The 20,125-nt window shown below is 41.4% G+C and overlaps 2 protein-coding genes across 23 annotated transcripts in view; one reads left to right on the top strand and one right to left on the bottom strand.

The window, feature by feature from the left end:
- Dcp1b (decapping mRNA 1B) overlaps window positions 1-4,449 on the bottom strand; it is a 41,669-nt gene extending 37,220 nt beyond the window's left edge. Inside the window, exon 1 of one of the 4 annotated variants that reach the window (XM_050148357.1) lies at window positions 4,267-4,449. In XM_050148357.1, the coding sequence (XP_050004314.1) occupies window positions 4,267-4,416 (150 nt within the window). In that variant the 5' untranslated portion in view covers window positions 4,417-4,449. The remainder of the gene's footprint in view (window positions 1-4,266) is intronic. The other 3 variants (XM_050148360.1, XM_050148359.1, XM_050148361.1) reach the window with 3 other exon arrangements.
- The window catches only part of Cacna1c (calcium voltage-gated channel subunit alpha1 C), a 662,482-nt gene that overhangs the window by 18,646 nt on the left and 623,711 nt on the right, over window positions 1-20,125 (top strand). The gene's annotated exons all lie outside the window — the stretch shown is intronic.

Below are 20,125 nucleotides of genomic sequence, written 5' to 3'. Positions count from 1 at the left end.
CTCTGACTGCTAGACAGACAAGGCGTGTGCTCCAGTCTTCAGCTAAACAAACACCTTCTTGGCATGAAATACTGCAGAGTTACTTTGGCCAAAGGCTTGAAATAACATTACCCAGAAATATTACCAAGTTAGGACTCAAGAACTGCCGGAGGAAATCTGGGGAGGTGGTCAAGCTATAGGGAGAGTCTGAGTTCTTTGGCGTCCCTTCCACTTCTCCAAGCCAGGAGGGATCCAGTTCTTCACCACAGCACACACGCAGTTCTTCTGCTTAACTACTAATCAGATTATTGTAACTCAGAATTTAACATATGCTTTTGGTGTTTATATCATTTAATTTCAGCATCCTATTATCCTATTTAAGGCCCCAGTATTTTACAATACTCATTATCCAAATTTAAAACTAAGTACTCTACAATTCAGATGCAAGATATATACTTTAAGAAAAAGATGTAACATTAAAATAGTTCCTTTTTTAAAGGCACAGAATTGAAAGCATGATCTTTTCAAGTAATCTACTTGATTACAGCTGTTTCCTCAGGGACTTAGGGCAGGGGTTTTGAAGGGTGGTCTCCAGGTGAGAAGCACCACGGTCACTTGGGAGTCTGATAGAAAAGCACATTCTTAGCCCCTGAGCAAACCCATTCAGAGCTGAACTGACAGAGGCGGCAAGTGTTTAGGCAATATACAACACCCTTAAAAGGAAACCGTACCAGTGAATGGTCCTATGAGCAACCCTCACAGGAACTGAAGCAGCGGCAGGTGTAAGGACGCCTGTGCACACGCTGTGGGGCTCTTTACTCTGCAGCCTGTGACTTGGGCCAGCTTTGGAATGCAGATCAGCTCTCTCACACAGTCAGCACACATAAGCTAATTGCTTCCGACTGATTTCTTTTTTGCTTGCAACAAAAATTCTCTTTACTTCAAAAACAAAACTTTTTAATGCCTTATTTTAGTTTAGAATAATCCCAAATCAGGATTGTAACTATAACTCACAAAAACAATCCTCAAACTTGAGTCTCGTTTGGAATGGCTCATGGGAAGGAATTATATAGCTCAGTAATTACAACTTGAGCTGGGTGAGGTTTCTACCAGATCACACCGGGACAATTCATCTACTTTTCTGTCTTATCTTCCCCACTGAAAAGGTAACTGACTCACGCAACTCAAACCTTTCAAGGAAAAAAAAATGCAAAAGCTCTTACTTGGAGCTTTGGAATGTATTTTGCTGATTTTGAAGGGCAGGTTTTTTTTTTTTGTCCTTTCTGTAGAAAGCAATGAATTTAGGGTGTGGGAATAAGTAGAATAGGATTTTACTAGCTTTCCTCAAATCCTCCCAGTAAGGCAGACTTAAAAGTTGTAAGTTCATAATTCTGGAGTATTATAGCCTAGACTCAGAAAATAATGGTACCACACACACACAACACACACACGAAGCTCAGTGTTCAAAATAATGAAGAGTATAAATAATGTTGTTTCATAAATTATTAGTAAAGACATTGACATATCTGGAACAATTGAAAGCAATTTCAATTTTACTGAATATTCTAAGATAAGAAAAGGTGGGCCCACTTTATCTTCCTGAAGCTGTCTCTCGTCACTGCACATGTGGCAGCAAAGCCACTTCTGCAGCTTCGTCTCTTTCACAGCTGTCTAGGTCTTGTCCAGGGTTCTGATCTGATGCGCTGCCCCTCTCAGCTCAGCCACTGTGATGCACGGGGAACTCAGGGTTGTTAGCCAGAAATAAGGGGCATTGCGATTCTAAAACACGCCTCCAGCTTCGCATGGTTCGTGGTGTGGACTTAGCCACACCAATGCCTGCTCACTGCAGGACATCTGGCAACACCTCTGCTTCTACTCTGCAGAAGTCACCAACAAAGTTTCCTGATATTGTCAAATGTCACTGGTGTGTGTATAGGGAAGGAGGGAGCGGGTCGGGGGGTGGGGATCAAATCCAGCTGAGGACTGACTGCAAAGAAAGAAAGACACATAGGGTATTTCGGGGAGAGTCTTTCCTAGCAAAAAGGAGTAAATTTAGTTCTAAAATTCCTATTCTTGTCATGGGAAATCTCTTCTTAATCCTTTGTGCACCTATGTGTGTGCCCTGGGGATTAAAGCAGACCTGTGCAGGTGCTATGCTCGCTAGGCACATGCGCTATCGCTCTATCTGCAGTCCCTTCCTAACAGGAACTCATCCTCTGCACCCTTGAGGCCTCATTCCAACACCCGATGCTGATTTCCAGTGTAATAAGGGCACCTCTGCTCATGCCCACTCTGCCTTCTTGCAATATATTCTCTTCCATTCTGAAGAATATTCTTATACTTCTGATTAAGTTTACATTCGAAAGGCTCCTGTCAGGAGACCTGAGTGACAGCACAGGGGGACAGCAGTGACAATGTGATTGACAGACACCCCCCCCCCACACACACACCGCTCTGCTGTTGAACTAAGTCTCTCTCCTTTGCCAGGCAACCACAGCCTAGAAGATTAGTACTTTGAAAGAATGACCTTTTACTGAATGAATTATGCCCTGTCTAGAGAAAACAAGTCCAGGAAACAGGAAAACAAAACTCCTGTAAATAATGCATCGTGACACCTTCGATGCAGCATTTGTTGCTGGGTGTCACTGGGGATCTGGTAAGCCTCTCTAAAGCTTTGAAAAGGTCTCTGTCACACAGGACTGGGAAGAGGCTTTAGGAAGCCTGCTCCCCAAGGGAGGCTGCTCCACTGTGCCTTTCAATAGCTTCTAGTCTTCTGGACTGAGCCCCGTAATGAGTCAACTTACACCGTGAACTTTTTTTTCTTTTTTTTTTTTTTTTTTTTTTTTGGTTTTTCGAGACAGGGTTTCTCTGTGGTTTTGGAGCCTGTCCTGGAACTAGCTCTTGTAGACCAGGCTGGTCTCGAACTCACGGAGATCCGCCTGCCTCTGCCTCCCGAGTGCTGGGATTAAAGGCGTGCGCCACCACCTCCCGGCTACACCGTGAACTTTTATTGGGTCCTACACTACTACAAGAATTACTTCCAAATAACCACATTATGTGGCCCTGGTGCAGTGGTTCTCAACCAGGGGATGGCGACCCCAAACAAACATCTATTTCCAAAAATATAACCGTACCAACATTACAGTTACAAAACAGCAGCAACAATAATGTTATGGTTGGGGGTCACCACAACATGGGGAACTGTACTAAGGGGCTCAGCACTGGGAAAGTTCAGAACCACTGCTCTAGAGGGAAGTAAGGGATCTTCACATAAATACACGTTTCATTACATAAAGACCCAAGTGGTAATTTCCTCTGGTGACCATGAAAAACAGCCTCAGTGAATCGAGCCAGGAATATTCGGAACCCTGAACATTACAACTCTGCACATTTCCCCTTCGGATTTGGCTACTAGGAGAAAAGACACAAATTCTCTGCAACTATCCTGATCCTTCCTGACCTTTTTTTCAGGAGTGCCGGGGACGAACCAAGCTCCATCTCCATGGACGCATTCATTCTCTTTTTGTGTTCATGGTTTTCGGGTAGTTGCTATTACAGCCTACCCAATGCTGACTTTGCTCAATAACCAAAGTTTTCCTTGTATAGATTTGCTTGGTGAACAAAGCAAAAAAAAATCATTTGAAATCCTTGCAAGCTGTTCTTCATACCCCACTGAACTGTGTGAAAACCGATGGTTATAGAAAGGTGAATAATATTTGGTACTAAAGTCACGCGAGAGGGGGAAATGACACCTTTATATTCAAAGGTATGGCTTATAAACTATATGACTCAATAATACCTAGGCCAGAACTAATTTGTCTCCTGTTCCAATTCCACTCTAGTTGTGAAGGAAACTAAACTTCATTCGGTTGCTGTAGGATGGGGTTCGGTCTTGGGAAATGCACCGAAACGGTTAGGCTCCCAACCATGGACTCCTACATCAAAGTCTGGAGCGTCCCATTTCCTCTTTATTCCCCAAAGCCTCTGGCTCTTTAGGTGGGTGTCTGCCGCCCTACATTTCTGACCCTGGCGTCTCCCCATCGGCGAGGCTTGGGGCTCCGCTCAGCCCTCCGCTGCCAGAGCGCTTCTGTCTTCCGGCCTCGAGGCCCGAGTCGGGCTCGCTGCGGCGCCAGCCACACCTCCGGGATCCATCTCCCCCTACCTGAGGGTGGGTCTCCCGGACCGCCCTCCTCCAGGATGGGGGGCCCTCCTCCCGCCCATCCGAGCCCAGCATCCCCCGCCCCGTCCCCGCCCCGCCGTCCGCATGTCCGCCGCGTCCGCACGCACCCACTTGTTGGCCCGATGGAAGAAAGTGTACAGAGCCACCTGGCTGGCCACATCCACGATGCGACTGATGTAGGGGTCGTGGCGCTGCAGGGCCGCCAGGCTGATATCATGCCCCTTCCCAGGGAGCCCACCGGCGGCAGTGGCCGCCATCTTCCCACCCGCCCTCTTGCCCGGCCTCCGCGAAGCCCCCTCAATCGACCGCCGAGCGAGCGACCGCAGCTGGGCGACCTTCCGCCTCTTGGGGACCCAAGCTAGGCTTCGCCAATCGACGGCCGGCCCTCTCGCGGAGGATCGTCGCCTTGGCAACGAGAAGCCCAGGCCTGCTTTCTGAAGCCGGTTTTTTCCTCTATTTCTTCCTACGGGAGCCTTTGAGCAGCGTACATTTCCTTCTCGGCTGTGGCCCACGCCTTGGCTTAGCTCTTCGTTGACTCTTCCCTACAAAACCCAATCAAAGACAATAACTCCAAAAAGAACAACTCTGGAGATTCTTAAAGGGTGCGCCCCCAAATCCTTGAGGGATTTCTTGAGACTCTCAGAGGCCTACAATGTTAAGATTGTCCACGGCAATGCTGAGGCGTGTGATGTGTGCACCGACATTGACCTAACGCAGGTCCCAAATTCTACCACCAGTCAGTGTATTTTTGCTGCTGTGCGTTCACTGGAAAACGAAAAGCAGCTGAAGCCAGGTGTCACTTGAGAAAACTAATAATTCGGTTGAAATTCAATCCCTGGGTATGCTTTTTAGAATAATGCAGGGGGAAAAAATAGAAAGTGTGGATAAAACAGCCGTCACATGCCATATTTGCCTCTAGGAAAAATGTTGTGTGCTTGAGTTGGGCTGAATTTGTGGTTGTACGGTTCGCTTTTGTTGATTTGGCGGGGAGGCTGGTTTCTTGAGGCAGAGTCTAGCTATGTAGTCATGGAGGGCTTCAACCTACCCCACTCCTGCCTTGGGGTCTCCAGTACTAGGATTAACTGGGGTGTGCCACCACCTAGCCCAATGTTTTTATTTTTACGTTAATTTAGCATGAGAGAAAGATGGGTACACTATGGTTATTCAGATAGATACTGGGCAGGCTTTTGCTTTTTTTAAAAAAATTCTATTTTATTTTTTTAAAATAGGGTTTCTCCAAGTAGCCCTGGCTGTCCTGGAACTCACTCTGTAGACCAATCTGGCCTTAAACTCAGAGACCTTCCCTGCTTCTGCCTCCCGAGTGCTGGGATTAAAAGCACGTGCCTCTAACTCCTACCTGGCTCTGGACCGACTTTTTCAAAACTAAGATTTACTTGTCACTTCCAAGAAAACAGGGATATTTGTTATTGCCAGTGATAACTCTTGAGATTAATTTTAAGAAATGGGCCAAGTCCTTGACAGTGTCTCAATACTTAAATCTTTTCTGATGAGATCAGTGGTGATATTAATGAGTGCACTTAAAAAAATTACTGTCTAATGGAAACTGTCGACATTTAAAAAATATTTCTCTCTCAGTTCAGTGACTCAATGTTTTTCAGATAATAAAATGGTGTCACAAAATCATGTGTAGATAAGAGATCCACTCAAGGTCAAGGTGGACCAATAGACATCAGTGAGTTACAGAATATGAAGTTGATGGATAGGATTCCAGATAGCCTTCAAGAAATGACAATTTCCAAATTTTTGATATATCATTGTGGTGGTTTAAAAGAAAATGCCCTCCTCAAAGGGAGTGGCACTATTAGAAGGTGTGACTTTGTAGGAGTAGGTGTGGCTTTGTTGGAGAAAGTGTGTCACTGTGGAGGCAGGCTGTGAGGTCTCATACACGCTCAAGATACTGCCCAGTATCTCAGTTCACTTCCTGTTGTCTTTGATCAAAATGTAAGTAAGGACTCTGAGGCTCCAGCACCACGTCTGTCTGCATTCTGTCTACTTCCTACCCTGATGATAATGGACTAAAGCTCTTCACTGTAACCAAGCCACCACAATAAATGTTTTCCTTTATAAGGGTTGTCTGGGCCATGGTGTCTCTTCACAGCAATAGAAACCCTAGCTAAGATAATCATCAAAGAATATCCATACTTACCTGGAAACAGCATTAAAGATGTCCCTGAGGCTGGCCAGGGCTTGTTCATATACGTGAAAGGAGATATATATGGCAGCAAATGGTAGGTCGAAACAAATACAATCTCATTGTCTACTAAGCCAGACAGGAAAGATATTTTTAAAAATGTATACTATTTTATGCACTTCGTTATGAGAACATAATTATTTTTCATAAATCATATCTATATTTAATAGCTTTATGTTGTTTTCACTGAGACAGGCTTATGTAGCCAATGCTAATCTAATACTCACTATATAGTCAAGTGATCCTGCATTCCTGATCCTCCTGTCTCCATCCTGCAACCTCTCCCTGCTTACTCTTTTTCATTTACCTGAGTACGTGTGGTCATGCACATGTATTTATATGTGTGTGCAGGTACATACGAATGTGTCGAAAAGGCAAAAGTTGACACTGGGTACCTTCCTTGATTGTCTGCCACCTTGTCTTTTGAGATGGGCTCTCTCTCTGAACTAGCACCCTAATTTTTTTACTTTAAAGCAATGCCTTTTAATACAAGTACTTGGGAGACAGAGAAAAATGAAGGCGTGGGCCTGCCCTAACAGTTAAGAGCACATTTGCTTTTCAGAGGACCCGGATTTGATACCAGGCATTCACATTTGAAAGCTCACAACAGTCTGTATCTCCAATTGGATGGGATCTCAAGCTCATTTCTGGCCTCCAGCACCGGGTGTGCAGTGAACATGAATACATGAAGGCAAAACACAAATATCTACAAACTAAAAAGAACTCTTTAAAATAATATTGTCTGTATATGTGCATGATGTGTGTGTTGTATATGTGTGCTTGTGTGTGTGTGTGTGTGTGTGCATGGCCTGCATGTATAGATCAGAGGACGACCTCAGAGGCAATCCTTGTCTCCTACCTTGTTCACCACTGTATACTTCAGCCTAGCTTGCCCACAAACCACGAGGGATTTTTCTGCCTCTGCTTCCCAACTCACCATCAGAGTGCTGGGATTGCAGAGAGGCGCTTCTACATCTGACTTCGTAGGGGCTCTGGGGTTCTGAACTGAGGTCCTTCAAGTTGTGTGAAAAATACTCTTTCCACTGAGCCAACTCACTAACCCATTCTACTTTTATTATAAATGAATGAATTCTTTGTAGTTATCAGCTTTAATTACAGAACAATGACATAACTCTCATAAATGAAACCTCTTTGAGAGTATCCTTAATAATTTATAAAGTATAAAGCCTTGAGACTAAAAGCTTGAGAACCATTTGCTTTGCATTAAGAAACCCTAAAGCCACACTTATGAATTCTGGCCTAATTGGCAGAAATAGGAGCATAAGTGGCCTCTCGAAGCAATAAATGACAATATAATTTTTATAGTTAAAATTTTCTTTTTATTGACGTTCTTGGTTAAACTCCATTTTGAATCATCAGTCCTATCAAATATAAGTTCAGCCTTCCAGTGCAGGAGAGTACAGCGGACCTTCCAGAAGTTTTAAAACTGGGCCTGAGGCTCATTGGCAGACTGACCCAGACAGATGTTTTTATAACAGTGTAATGGTTAGTGTAAATTGTCAACTTGTCGGGCTCTGGAATTGCCCAAGAGAGACACTTCTGAGCACACTTGTTCAGTGTTACCCAGGTCAGTCTCTGGGCATGCTTCTGGGGAATTATCTTGAAGAGGTCCGTGGGATGAGAAGAGTGGCGGTCAGGTGGCACCATTCCCTGGGCTGAGATCCTGGGCTACAGAAGATGGAGGAGACGAGCCAGACCTTCATTTCTCTCTGTTCCCTGATTTACGTGAGATGTGACTAACTGACTGCTCCAGACTCTTGGCACCGTGATTTCTCCACCACTTGTCCTGGAACAGCGAGGTGAAATAAACCCAATTCCTCATGAGTTCCTTTTGTCACAGTCACAGGAAAGGAAGTCAGGATGAGTGGCATCTGATATTTAACTTTAAAAAAATCCATGAAATAATATCGTATTAGTCAAGGTTCTCTAGATGGAGAGAGTGGGTAGGATAGGATGAGACCATGTGTGTGTGTGGTGTGTGCACATGTATGTGATTTATAAAGTCAGCTTACATGAAAACAGTAATAGAAGTTGTTTAAAACTTGGAAGGTAGAGAACCTGGTAGTTGCTCAGTGCATGAAGCCCAGTGTCTTGTGAGTCTCAATATGGCATGCAAACAGAGACTGCTCATTGGTTTCCAAGCCACCCAGACCAAATAATCACAAAGAAACTATATTAATTATAACACTGGTTGGCCAATAGCTTCGGCGTATTCGTAGTTAGCTTTTACATCTTTTTTTCCTTTTTTAAAAATTGTTTTTATTGAGCTATATATTTTTCTCCACTCACCTTCTTTTCTCTCCCCTCCCCTTCTACCCTCTCCCATGATCCCAGTTTAGTCAGGAGATCTTGTCTTTTTCTACTTCCTATGTAGATTAGATTCACGTATGTCTCTCTTAGGCTTCTCATTGTTGTCTAAGTTCTCTGGGATTGTGAACTGTAGACTGCTTTTCTTTGCTTTATGTGTAAAAGTCACTTATGAGTGAGTACATATGATAATTGTCTTTCTGGGTATGGGTTACCTCACTCAATATGATACTTTCTAGATCCATCCATTTGCCTGAAAATTTCAAGATGTCATTATTTTTTTCTGCTGTGTAGTACTCCATTGTGTAAATGTACCACATTTTCCTTATCCATTCTTCGGTTGAGAGGCATTTAAGTTGTTTCCAGGTTCTGGTTATGACAATGCTGCTATGAACATAGTTGAGCACCTGTGGTACAATTGTAGCTCTTACATCTTAAATTAACCCATTTATATTAATTTGTCTATCACCATGAGACTGTGACCTATCAGTCACAGTGGCATCTTTCTCCTTTGGCATCTACATGGCATCTCCCTGACTCTGCCTTCTTTCTCCCATCATTAAGTTTAGTTTTCACTAAAACTATTATTCTGCCCTGAGTTATAGTTAACAATATTTCATCCATTTATATTTGGCAAATTGAGAAAAATATTATTTATCCTATCTTTTTTTCTTTTGTTTTTTTAAGACAGAGTTTCTCTGTAGCTCTGGAATATGTCCTGGAATTAGTTCTTGTAGGCCAGGCTGGCCGCGAACACACAGAGATCTGCCTGCCTCTGCCTCCCAAGTGCTGGGATTAAAGGTGTGCGCCACGACCACCTGACCCATCAATCCTATCTTGGTGTTTAGATGTATGTGAATCTAAAGTTTTATATCTAATTTATCTTTTATCGTAACTAAGGAAAACTATAACTATCTGTCTTCAACTCCATCAAAGACCTCAGAAGAATATAATATTACCTCAGTAAACAGGAAGTATATTGTAAGCAACTTCCAAAACTTTAGAATTGACAGAGACATCTTGCTACCTGGAAAGTCACCAAAAGTTCTTTTGTAATATTGGGGCATCTGTATTCAGCCTTCAGGTCCATAGTCTCTGGCAGACATTTCCATGAATCAGGAAATCTGAAAGACTGTTTTGCCTGTATTGGCAGCTTGTCAGTTACTTTCATCTGTGTTCTGCAGAATGTCTGGAAGGCTCTTTCATGAAGCAGGAACCTTTAAGGACCATCTCACCTTCTTTTGGCAAGTTCAGCAGTCATTTTTTTGTGGGTCCTGCCTGTCCAATTTGTACAGCATGCCATTAAGCAGTCCAGGCAAGAGCAGTTTCTTGCCTAGATGGCTAACTTTGTCAGAGTGAAGGCAAATTTCATAATGGGTTTCTTCGATGCCCATCAACCATTCTCAAGTAATTGGTGCTGCCAGGAACAGGCGTGTCTCACTGTCGAGAAAAGTCTAAGTTCTTAAAACCTTTTAAATAATAAGTCATATTCTGTAGTTATTCGAAAGATTTGAACTATCCATCTGAAATATATCTCTATACATTTAGAAAACCTAACATGACTACAAGTTTGACTATTAAAAATGGTTATCTATTGAGCTGCAATTTTAAATTATACATTAAATTTTTGTTTTGGTTTGTTTCTCAAGACAGGCTTCTCCGTAGCTTTGGAGCCTGTCCTGGAACTAGCTCTTGTAGACCAGGCTGACCTTAAACTCATAGAGATCTGCCTATCCTCTCTGCCTCCAGTAGGCTGGGATTAAAGTTTTTAAATGAGCTGCACAAACACAACACCTTAAACAAAAGTAGAAATAAACATATACACAGAATAACAAAGTCAACCTCAAATCTGTATCAATAGACCAAGATCCATACCAATGCAAAGTATTCATCTCTATACCATATCTCCCTCTTTTTGTTTTTAGAATTTGACTGTGACCATTAACCATTTATCACCAATCCTTTTAAAATGAAAACAAACATTTATAAACAATCATTTTGAGAATTTGGGCATAGTTTTCTCCAAACTGCTTCCTGCTGTTTGTTGGGAAAAGTATTTTTAAGGTTCAAACCACATTACCCTGGAAGGAATCCACAGGTTCGCATTTTGGTGGAAACAAAGGCAGAATCTCTTTTCCAAAGTAACATATTCTTAGACTCAAAGTTTTGAAGTCGAGATACCTTTAAAATATTCATGTTGGTTTATTTTAGCAACCCCCAGAATCAAATGTCTCTCTGCAGTCAAAAAAATTCAAAGAAAACCCAACGATATATGTTATCTTGACTCTGTATATATTTCTTCTTTATGTGGCTTATTTTTCTTTATTCCTTTTGTCTATGACTGTCTGTACTCTTTTATATTACTTTTACTGTATCTTTAAAGGCTTTGTCTTATTTTTAAACTATTCATTTCTTTTTATAACTTTCTATAATCTTTTTCCTCTCTCTCCCAAGCTTATGTACAATTTTAAAACACACTGTGACCCAGAGGTTTAGTTTTGTCTGAATTTGTCTTTATTTCATATCTGTTATAATTTTCTGACTAGGAGCAACTTTTTAAAACAATGCTAAGTGGGCACAGCTAGGTCCAACTCTGTGGTCCTGCTTGTTGGCTCTACCCCATCCAACATGGTGGTGTAACATGCCTGCTTGTTGGGGTTTCTGTCCTGCCCAGTTCCCACAGCTCGCAAGTCCCAAAGAAAATCACACAGAGTCTATATTAATAATAAACTGATTGGCCCATTAGCTCAGGTTTCTTGCTAACTCTTATAACTTATATCAACCCATTGTTCTTATCTATGTTAGCCACATGGCTCAGTACCTTTTTCAGCGGGACAGATCACATCCTGCTTCTTCAGTGGTCTTGGGGAAATGGGCTTCCTCCTTCCTAGAATTCTACTGTTCTCATCGCCCTGCCTCTACTTCCTGTCTGGTTGACCCACCTATACTTCCTGCCTGGACAATTAGCGTTTATTTAAAACATGATTGACAGAATACAGACAATTCTCCAGCACCATGGTGGAGGTATGTTCAACACCTCTGTGAGCCATGCTCACTGCCACAGCTCCAGGAATGTAGCTAGTCTATGCTGCCATTAAGTAATTAGTAGCATACTGCTTACAAAACACATTTAAGTACAGGGTCTTCCAAAAAAGCCAGAGGTTCTACCTTCCAGCATGACTCAGGAAGCCGACTCTTAAAGGAGCTACACAGTTTTTGCTGCTAATGCTGAGTTAGGAAGCCTTCTCTTAAAGGAATCATGTTTTTACTTGCCTCTAACAAACAAAGCCCACCCAAGAAAATGTTGCTACCAAGAAGCCATGCTTAACTCTGTTCTTTTGTGTCTAGAATTCTTTCCCAAGCTCTCTCAGGTTTTATGTGGATATAGTTGCCTCACGTTGGGTGCCATTTTGTAAATGGAAACTGCTCATTCATTTCCTAGCCACCAAGACCTGAATAGTCACATAGAAAGTGTATTAATTGCAACACTGTTTGGCCAATAACTTAGGTATATTTCTAGCTAGCTCTTACATCTTAAGTTAACCTATTTCTATTAATCTGTGTATCATCATGAGGCTGTGGCCTACTGGTGAGGTTCTGGTGGTGTCTTTCTTCTTCAGCAGCTACATGCCACCTCCCTGACTCTACCTTCTTTTCCCCAGCATTTAGTTTAGCTTTTCCCACCTAGTTCTATTCTGTCCTGCCATAGACCAACCAGCTTCTTTATTTACCAATGGTAATAAAACATATTGGCAGCATACAGAGGAGAATCCCACATCAATGGCACCAAATACCTGGGTATCTGGACAGCTGCTGTTTTTTACTCAACAATTGTAGCATGGGAATGCAAGTTCTCATATCACTACCAGCAGCAAATCAGCTCTGTGGAAACAGGGAAGGCCAGAAAGCAAAGGGTATAATCTCTCTTCTGCCACATCCTCTTTTACCTGGGCTGGATTTAGAAGGTGCTATCCATACTTGCGGTAGATCTTTCCACATCAGTCAATCAGTTAATCAATGAAGGCAATCAGGACAGGTCTTCAGGTGAGGTTTCTTACTCAAGTGATTGTAATTTGTGACAAATTGACATTAAATCCAACCAACACTAATATTAACTGTTATAAATAAATACATAGGTAGTTGGATAGCTGGAGATGCATGCACACACACTGTTTTCATTTAAAAATATTGGCTGTGATTCTGTAAAGTTGATTTCATGACCTACTAAAAGAATGTGACCTATAGTTTGAGCAACAGAATGAAACCATGTTCTGTACATACAATTTGGTCCTTATGGCCTTTTATTCCCTTTCAGCAGCCATATACAGCTGACTAGACACTGTTCTAAGTTAGTCCACTAGCTTACTGCTGATTCTACTAAGCTTTGTGCTTCTGGTCACATATTTCTAAAAGTAAGCTTGTCACTAAAATTCCTTCTTCTTGGAGATAAACAACATGTACACCCTACTCATAAGGTCCCAATAACAGGCCAAAGTTTGATTCTGTCCAAATTCACCTTAGAGAACCAATGAGACTTACTTACATAACATGGGTGAGGGGTTACTGGCAGGAGCATGGGTGGCCCTGAAGTAGTAGCATTGCAAAGTTGTTATCCAGCATTGATGATGTCAGGACATCCTGATCGTCACCTACATGAAGGATTCTTATTTTATTCTTCCCCAGTCTGTATGCACAAGTCCCTTCATGAGACCCTAAGGCCATATGGCATCAGGGTAAAATTGCATGTAAACGACTGAAGAATGGCCAAATGCTGGTAGATGGAGTTCTAGTAATCTCCCCTGACTCTTCTACCTGGAGGGAATGCCAATAGTCCAGAGGTGTCTGTTTCTCTTGGAAGATAGCATTACATGACAAAGTTTAATTTGTCATATGGGTAAAGTTGAGTTTGCTGGTTAACTCTGGAGCCCTTCCTCAATGCTTCTGCTCTTGTTCACTTGGAGGAGTGCACAGATTCTGTTGTGTGTTTTCCTCACTGGGGGTAGTGGGGCATTCCTTCCTTTTTCCTTAGCTTTTCATCATAATCCCCACAGACCACCTTCCTCTTAATTTTTTCAGTCTTTCCATGCTTAAGATGAGATGAAGAAATCCTACTTTCCAAAGAAGAGACTGCTCTGAAAGCAACAGAGAAGTCAGGCAATGCAGGAGCCCTTAGAGCAATGGTTCTTTCCTTTCCCAATACTGAGGCCCTTCAATGCAGTTCTTCATGTGGTAGCAACCCCCAACATAAGATTATTTTGTTGCTACTTCATAACTGTAATTTTGTTACTGTTATGAATCACAGTGTAAGTATCTGTGTTTTCTGGTGTTCTTAGGCAACCCTGTGAAAGGGCCATTCGATCCCCAAATAGTCACAAACCACAGGTTGAGAATCACTGCATTATCATACCAGAAATAGTCATAAAAACATCCAGGCTTTATCACCTGAGTGACCAACATGGCCACAGTCACAGCCTCCTACAGATAGCACACTGCTTGAAATTCATTCATCCCTACCCCATGACTTGTTCAGCACCATGACATTCCCAGTCCTCCCCTCACAGGGAATAAAAAGAGCATCCCACCACCTGCTTAAAGATTCACACAGGTAAATCTCATGGAATATTTGCTTGTTGTCTTCGTCTGGTGCTGGGATTAATGAAGGTGGCACCCCATCTCTGCTCAACCATCCTGTGCCTGTCAGTTTTCACCCGAGCACCTCGCACATTGCCATCTGTGTTCCTCACCTTCTCCTTGAATGACCTTTTCCCAGAATGCTCGCTCACTGCCGATTTCTTTGTGGAACTCTCTCTGCCTTTGAAAGCTTCATATATCCCATTGTCATTTTCCTTGTGGCACTTAACTTAGTAGGCCCTGAATTAGAGCTCTTAATGGATTTATATGATATATATATAATTCTAATTCTAAAAAGGTTAAAATAGGAATTACCACGATAAAAGGGAATTGTTACAGAAAGCTTAAAAACAGTTTCTGCACTTGCACAAATCTGGCCTAGAGTCTCTTTACAAATAAACAGATGGAGCAAATAGCTACTAATTTCATACAATAACATTTTATTTCATATGTGTTTATTTTTTATGCCCTTTGTTGTCTCTGTACTACTTGGTCCAAGTCTTGTGCATAACAGAAATCTAGAAAATGCTCACTCTATTGAACAAAACCTGAATTAGCTGACTTTTTACATTAAACATCTGTTTTTAAAGAGCCCTGGCTTTACAGAATACTGAAATCCAAACTGAGATAAAGGAGCACACTGCAGTGAATTCTGATCTTTTGGAGTTAAAATATGAGAGATATGGGAGAGATGAAAAGAGATGGGTTTTGTTTATATTGTTTATAATTTTTCAAATCATTTATCAACCCTAAATATCAGAAACCACACTTGGCAAAAGAAAAACACAAATGATGTCAAGATGACTTCAGCATTGGCAGGTTGCTCAGCTCTCTGGCCCACAGAACATTTTTTTTTTGTTTCTCCTAAATGCCCAAAGTCTGGTCTCCTAAAGTGCTGCCATGTGTCTGCATATTTCTGTTTGAATAACCGGTATATTTAGAATCAGTTTATCAGTGCTCCTGTCTACACTGTAGGTTTGAGGTCAGCAAAGGACAAGTTTGAACAAAGACCTTTTAATCCATATCTCTTGTGTTTCTATCGGCTCCATAGAGCTGCAGGGTATGATGCAGCCAAGGTGTATCCATAGTCCTCAGCCTGATGCTGCAGGCTAACAGTGTGCCTTCAGGGTTCGTGATTATCTTGTAATTGTCCTTATGAGATAAATATGTGCCAGAACTTTGTTCTCTGGGGTTAGATATTGCAATTCAAAATAAGTATGTAGAATGATAAGAGGTAGTGTCTGTGTCTGGGATATTTATGCCAGTGTGGTGACAAAACAAAATTGGTCACATAATTCAACAAGGTAGATATAAATATAAAATGATAAATTTCTTTGAAAATACAATGTAAAATTGTTTTAGTGCTATTGGATAACGCTCTTGTACACTGTACAGATTTGTGACTTATGTTGATTTAATAAAATGTGAATTGGCCAGTGACCACACAGGAAATATAGGTGGGATGACCAAACAAGAGGGCTTCTAAAATAAGGAAAAACAGTGACACAGTCCCAAGCCAGATGCAGAGAATGTAAGATGAGAATGCCTCACAGAAAAGGTACCAAGCCGTGTGGCTAAATATAGATAAGAACAGTGGGTTATTTTAAGTTGTAAGAGCTAGTTAGTAATAAGCCTGAATAGACCAAACAGTTTATAATTAATATGAGCCTCTGTGTGTTTAATTGGAACTGAATGGTTGCAGGAACAGGCAGGACAGAAACTTTTGTCTACAAATGTCACCACCCATTGTGGGGCAGCTACTTCCACATAAAACCTGAGAGAGCTTGATAAAAGATTCTAGACACAAAAGAAGAGAGTCGAGTGCAGTTTCTTGGTAGAAGCATTGTCTCAGGTGGACTCTGTTTGCTAGAGGCTTAGTGGCCAAAACCTCGCAACTCTTTTCAGAGGCCCTACTAGTAAATACTTAAGTGGTGTTTATGAGCAGCTGGTGGTATGATTCTTGATGGTGGCATGGACCTAGAAACTCCACGGAGTTGTGGCAATAAACGTGGCTCCTGCCAGTACCTCCCTCATGAAGTTAGACTCTCGGGAAGCCAAGGAATGGAGCTGAGCAAACTGACAAAACTGCTATTTAATCCCAGCATGCCATTTAAGAGATTAAAGACTCATGTGGTCAGAAAGAGATAGAAAAATATGGTAAAGACAGATTCAGATGAAAAAAAAAAAACCTCTAAACAGGTTGCAGTGTGTTAAACAATAAACAGGTTTGGGAGAGAAATGAAAAGGGATAAAGAAAGTCCTTTAAAAAGAAATAGAGTAATAAAAAGTCACATAAATATGGAAAATACACTGAGTGTCTGGATACTGTATGCTATTGTGTTCTCTTTGAATTGTTTGACTGCTGAGGAAGGAGCAACAGCTGCTAAAAGACATTTGATTATAAATGCTGCTGGATTAAACCAACCTATATATTTTTAAAATACCTTGACTTCAAATTTTAAGTTACTACTACTTTTGGGAAAGAGGTTCTGCTTTTATTTCCACAGGAAATGAGAGTCTGTGGATTCATTCTGGGTTAAAAAAAATCAGATTTGACCAAGGAAGCCCCCCTGAAAAGTAAGACTCCCTGAAAAATCTCTGATAGGAGTGGATGGCCCGGATGATCCAATGTCTCAGAGTACCTTTGTTTCAGTTTTCTCTGAGTTCTACATTCAGAACAGTTTCAATGTGACTGGTTGAGGTAATCTAGCCTCACAGAATACTCCAGTCAGGATTTGACCATAATTCTAAATTTTCTCAGGGTCACCCAGAGACTACCAGTGCCCCCAATCAACAGGAAGTATCCTGGAAAACTATGCCTACATTTCCCCAAAATGGATTATGAATGTTTGTCTTTGTTAGAATCTTGGCACAAGTTGTTAGAGATAAAGGTCAGGAAAAAAGCTAAGCAAAGGAGATTAGATTCAGGATTCTTGTTTTGTTAAAAAAAAAAAGGAGGAATTTTGTGGGATAATGCTCTTGTATACTTTAAAGATCTGTCACTCATATTGGTTTTATAAAATGCTGATTGACTAGTAGCCAGGCAGGAAGAATAGGCAGAGCTACCAGACTAGGAAAATTCTGGAAAAAGAATTCTCTTTCAGCAGAGACACAGTTGCAAGCCAGATGCAGAGAAAGCAAGATGAGACTGTCTTATTGAGAAAAGATACCAAGCCACATGGCTAAACATAGATGATAATTATGGGTTAATTTGAGTTGTAAGAGTTAGCTAGTAATAAGCCTAAGCAATAGGCCAAACACTTTATAATTAATATAAGCCCCTGTGTGTTTATTTGGGACTGCATGGTTGTGGGACCAGGTAAAACAGAAACTTTCATCTACATCTTTGTAGCATGCACGAATGTTTGAATACAAATATGACCAGCCTTGTTTTTCATAATAATTTAAAAACATAAATACACAGCCTGCTTTCTTGTTTTCTTCTTCATTCTGTAATTGACTTCTAAGTTAGGCTGTAGTGGAAAAGAGGTGCTTCAAGACTGCTTTGAGAGCTGGGTATTATAAAGTAACTTAAACACATTTTGCTGGCAATTTTATTCCAAGGAATAGTACAGAGAGAAACAGTTTGAAGAAATGTGTTATTGGTTGTTTTCAGTGTGTGGCTCATAGCAGAAAGCAGCCGCCCTTCAAATGAAAACATAGCTTAATATCTTCCTTTTATTTAAAAAATTTGAGATTACAATGTTGTTACATCATTTCTTACCTTCCTTTCCTCCCTCTAACCTCCCCCATGTTTCCCTTGCTCGCTCTCAAATTCATGGCTGCTTTTTCTTTTTCTTTTTTTTTTTCTTTTTGGTTTTTCCAGATGGGGTCTCTCTATGTAACAGTCCTGGCTGTCCTGGAACTTCTTTGTAGACCAGGCTGGAATAGGACTCACTGCGATCTGCCTGTCTCTGCCTCCCAAGTGCTGGGATTAAAGGTGTACACCACTACCACCCAGCTTATTTTTCTTTAATTGCTGCTATACATATATTTGTATATCATGTTATTATGTCAAGTACACACCAGGAAGAAATCAATGCCCAAATCATCTAATATATATATATATATATATCCTTGGTCTCTCTTCATCAGCTTCATAAATGCCAATAATTTTAATGTCATTTTTAGGGAGTAAAGTGAAGATTTAGTGGGTATGCAGAATCTCTACCATAACATCCTTTGAATCCTGAGACGTGAGGGCATGCCTTTAATTCTACATGGAGAGAAAATTGACTTAAAATGCTAAGACCCAATGGTGGCAGTTCATACCCTTGATTTTGGTTACAGCTGAAGACTGCTTGATTACCAAGAAGAAGGAAATGGTGTGGAAAGGGTGGGTTGAGACCGCAAAAGACAAGTGTTCCTGCTTTATGCTTAGTGTACCAGGGAAGATCCAATGGAGTATGTCTCCAGGTAGACCCTGGAAATTACATGTGTCACTGAGGATGTTATTCAGTGTGGCTGGTTTTGCATGTAGGAGTCTTGTCCTGGACAGAGGGGAGGGTAGGGTCGTTACTGGATTGTTCTTCACATTGGCTTGTTGTCATAGTACCATGTAGGGATCTTTCAAATGACTATCTGGTTTGAGCAAATATAATTCTGGGCATGTCTGCTTGCTTTTGTGTGGAATAAAGGGGTTCCGTGTCTGCTTCCCAGCTTCCAATTCTGTGTTTTTTTTTTATTTCATGCCTTCTATGTGTATCAAATACATATCAAATTTTACAGACGCCTAGCTAAGTCTAGAAGCAAGGATGAACAACCTGCTCACAGAAACATCACAGCAAAATTAGGTTAGGGCGGCATTGACGTTCTCTCCCTGCCGTCCAGAACTGAGGCTGTGAGCTGTGGATGAGAAGAGGACTCTTCTTCCACTTTCTGTGTTTCCTTATTCTCAAGGAAAGCAGCTACTGCGGAGAGGAAGAAATGTTTGCTTTTGCCACGCACTGAGTGGCTGGTTACCAGGAAGACCCACCTTCTCTCCAGGTGGTCTATCCAGGTGAACACATATTCCGAGTGGCCTGCAGTCTGTAAGAACATCAGGAAAGAGGCTGTGGGCAAGTTTCCTAATTACACACGCAGGAGTCGCCTCCTGCGGTAGCCTTCTCTCATGCTTAATTTCTCTCTTTTTTAAGTGGATGTGTAAAGACTGAAGGAAATTGAACTTGCAGTATTGTATGTACTGAACTAAACTTTTAAATACATTTTTAATTTAAGCTTTCTTAATATATTTTGATTATATTTTCATAATATAATTGTTTTCATAGTATAATTTCTTCCCCAACTCCCCCTACATCTTTCCCACCTCCCTACCCACCAACTTCATGTTCTCTCTTTCAAATAATAATAAAAAATGAATCAAAATAGACAAAAATAACCATAACCATGAAGATCAAGAAGACAAAAGTACCAGATCAAAACAAAACACATATACACAAAACAAAACAACACTAAGGGGAAAAATCCTCAAAGAACACGAAGTTCTGTTTTGTGTTGGCCAACTACTCTGGGAACACGGTACCCTAGAGTGTGTAGTTCATACACAGTGGCACTCCATTGGAGAAAATTGTTTTTCCCAGTGTGTTCCAATTTCATATGTGTTATTGGTTAGAGATTTTGTGTCCACTTCCTCCTCGTGGTGTTGGGAATTTGCCTGTTTTGAGCCTGTACAGACCTTGTTCATCCCATCACAATTGGTGTGAGCTCACGCATGCATCAATCAATCCCGCTTTGTCGGGCAGACACTGTTTCCTTGGAGTCATCCCCCCACCCCCAGCTCTTACAATCTTTTTGCC

The sequence above is a fragment of the Alexandromys fortis genome, unplaced genomic scaffold (genome assembly GCF_014885135.2).
Source record: "Alexandromys fortis isolate MF-2015 unplaced genomic scaffold, M_Fortis_MF-2015_v1.1 scaffold_59, whole genome shotgun sequence".
NCBI lineage: Eukaryota > Metazoa > Chordata > Mammalia > Rodentia > Cricetidae > Alexandromys > Alexandromys fortis.
Note: the sequence above shows the minus strand (reverse complement) of the source record. Positions and strands in the feature narration are given on the sequence as shown.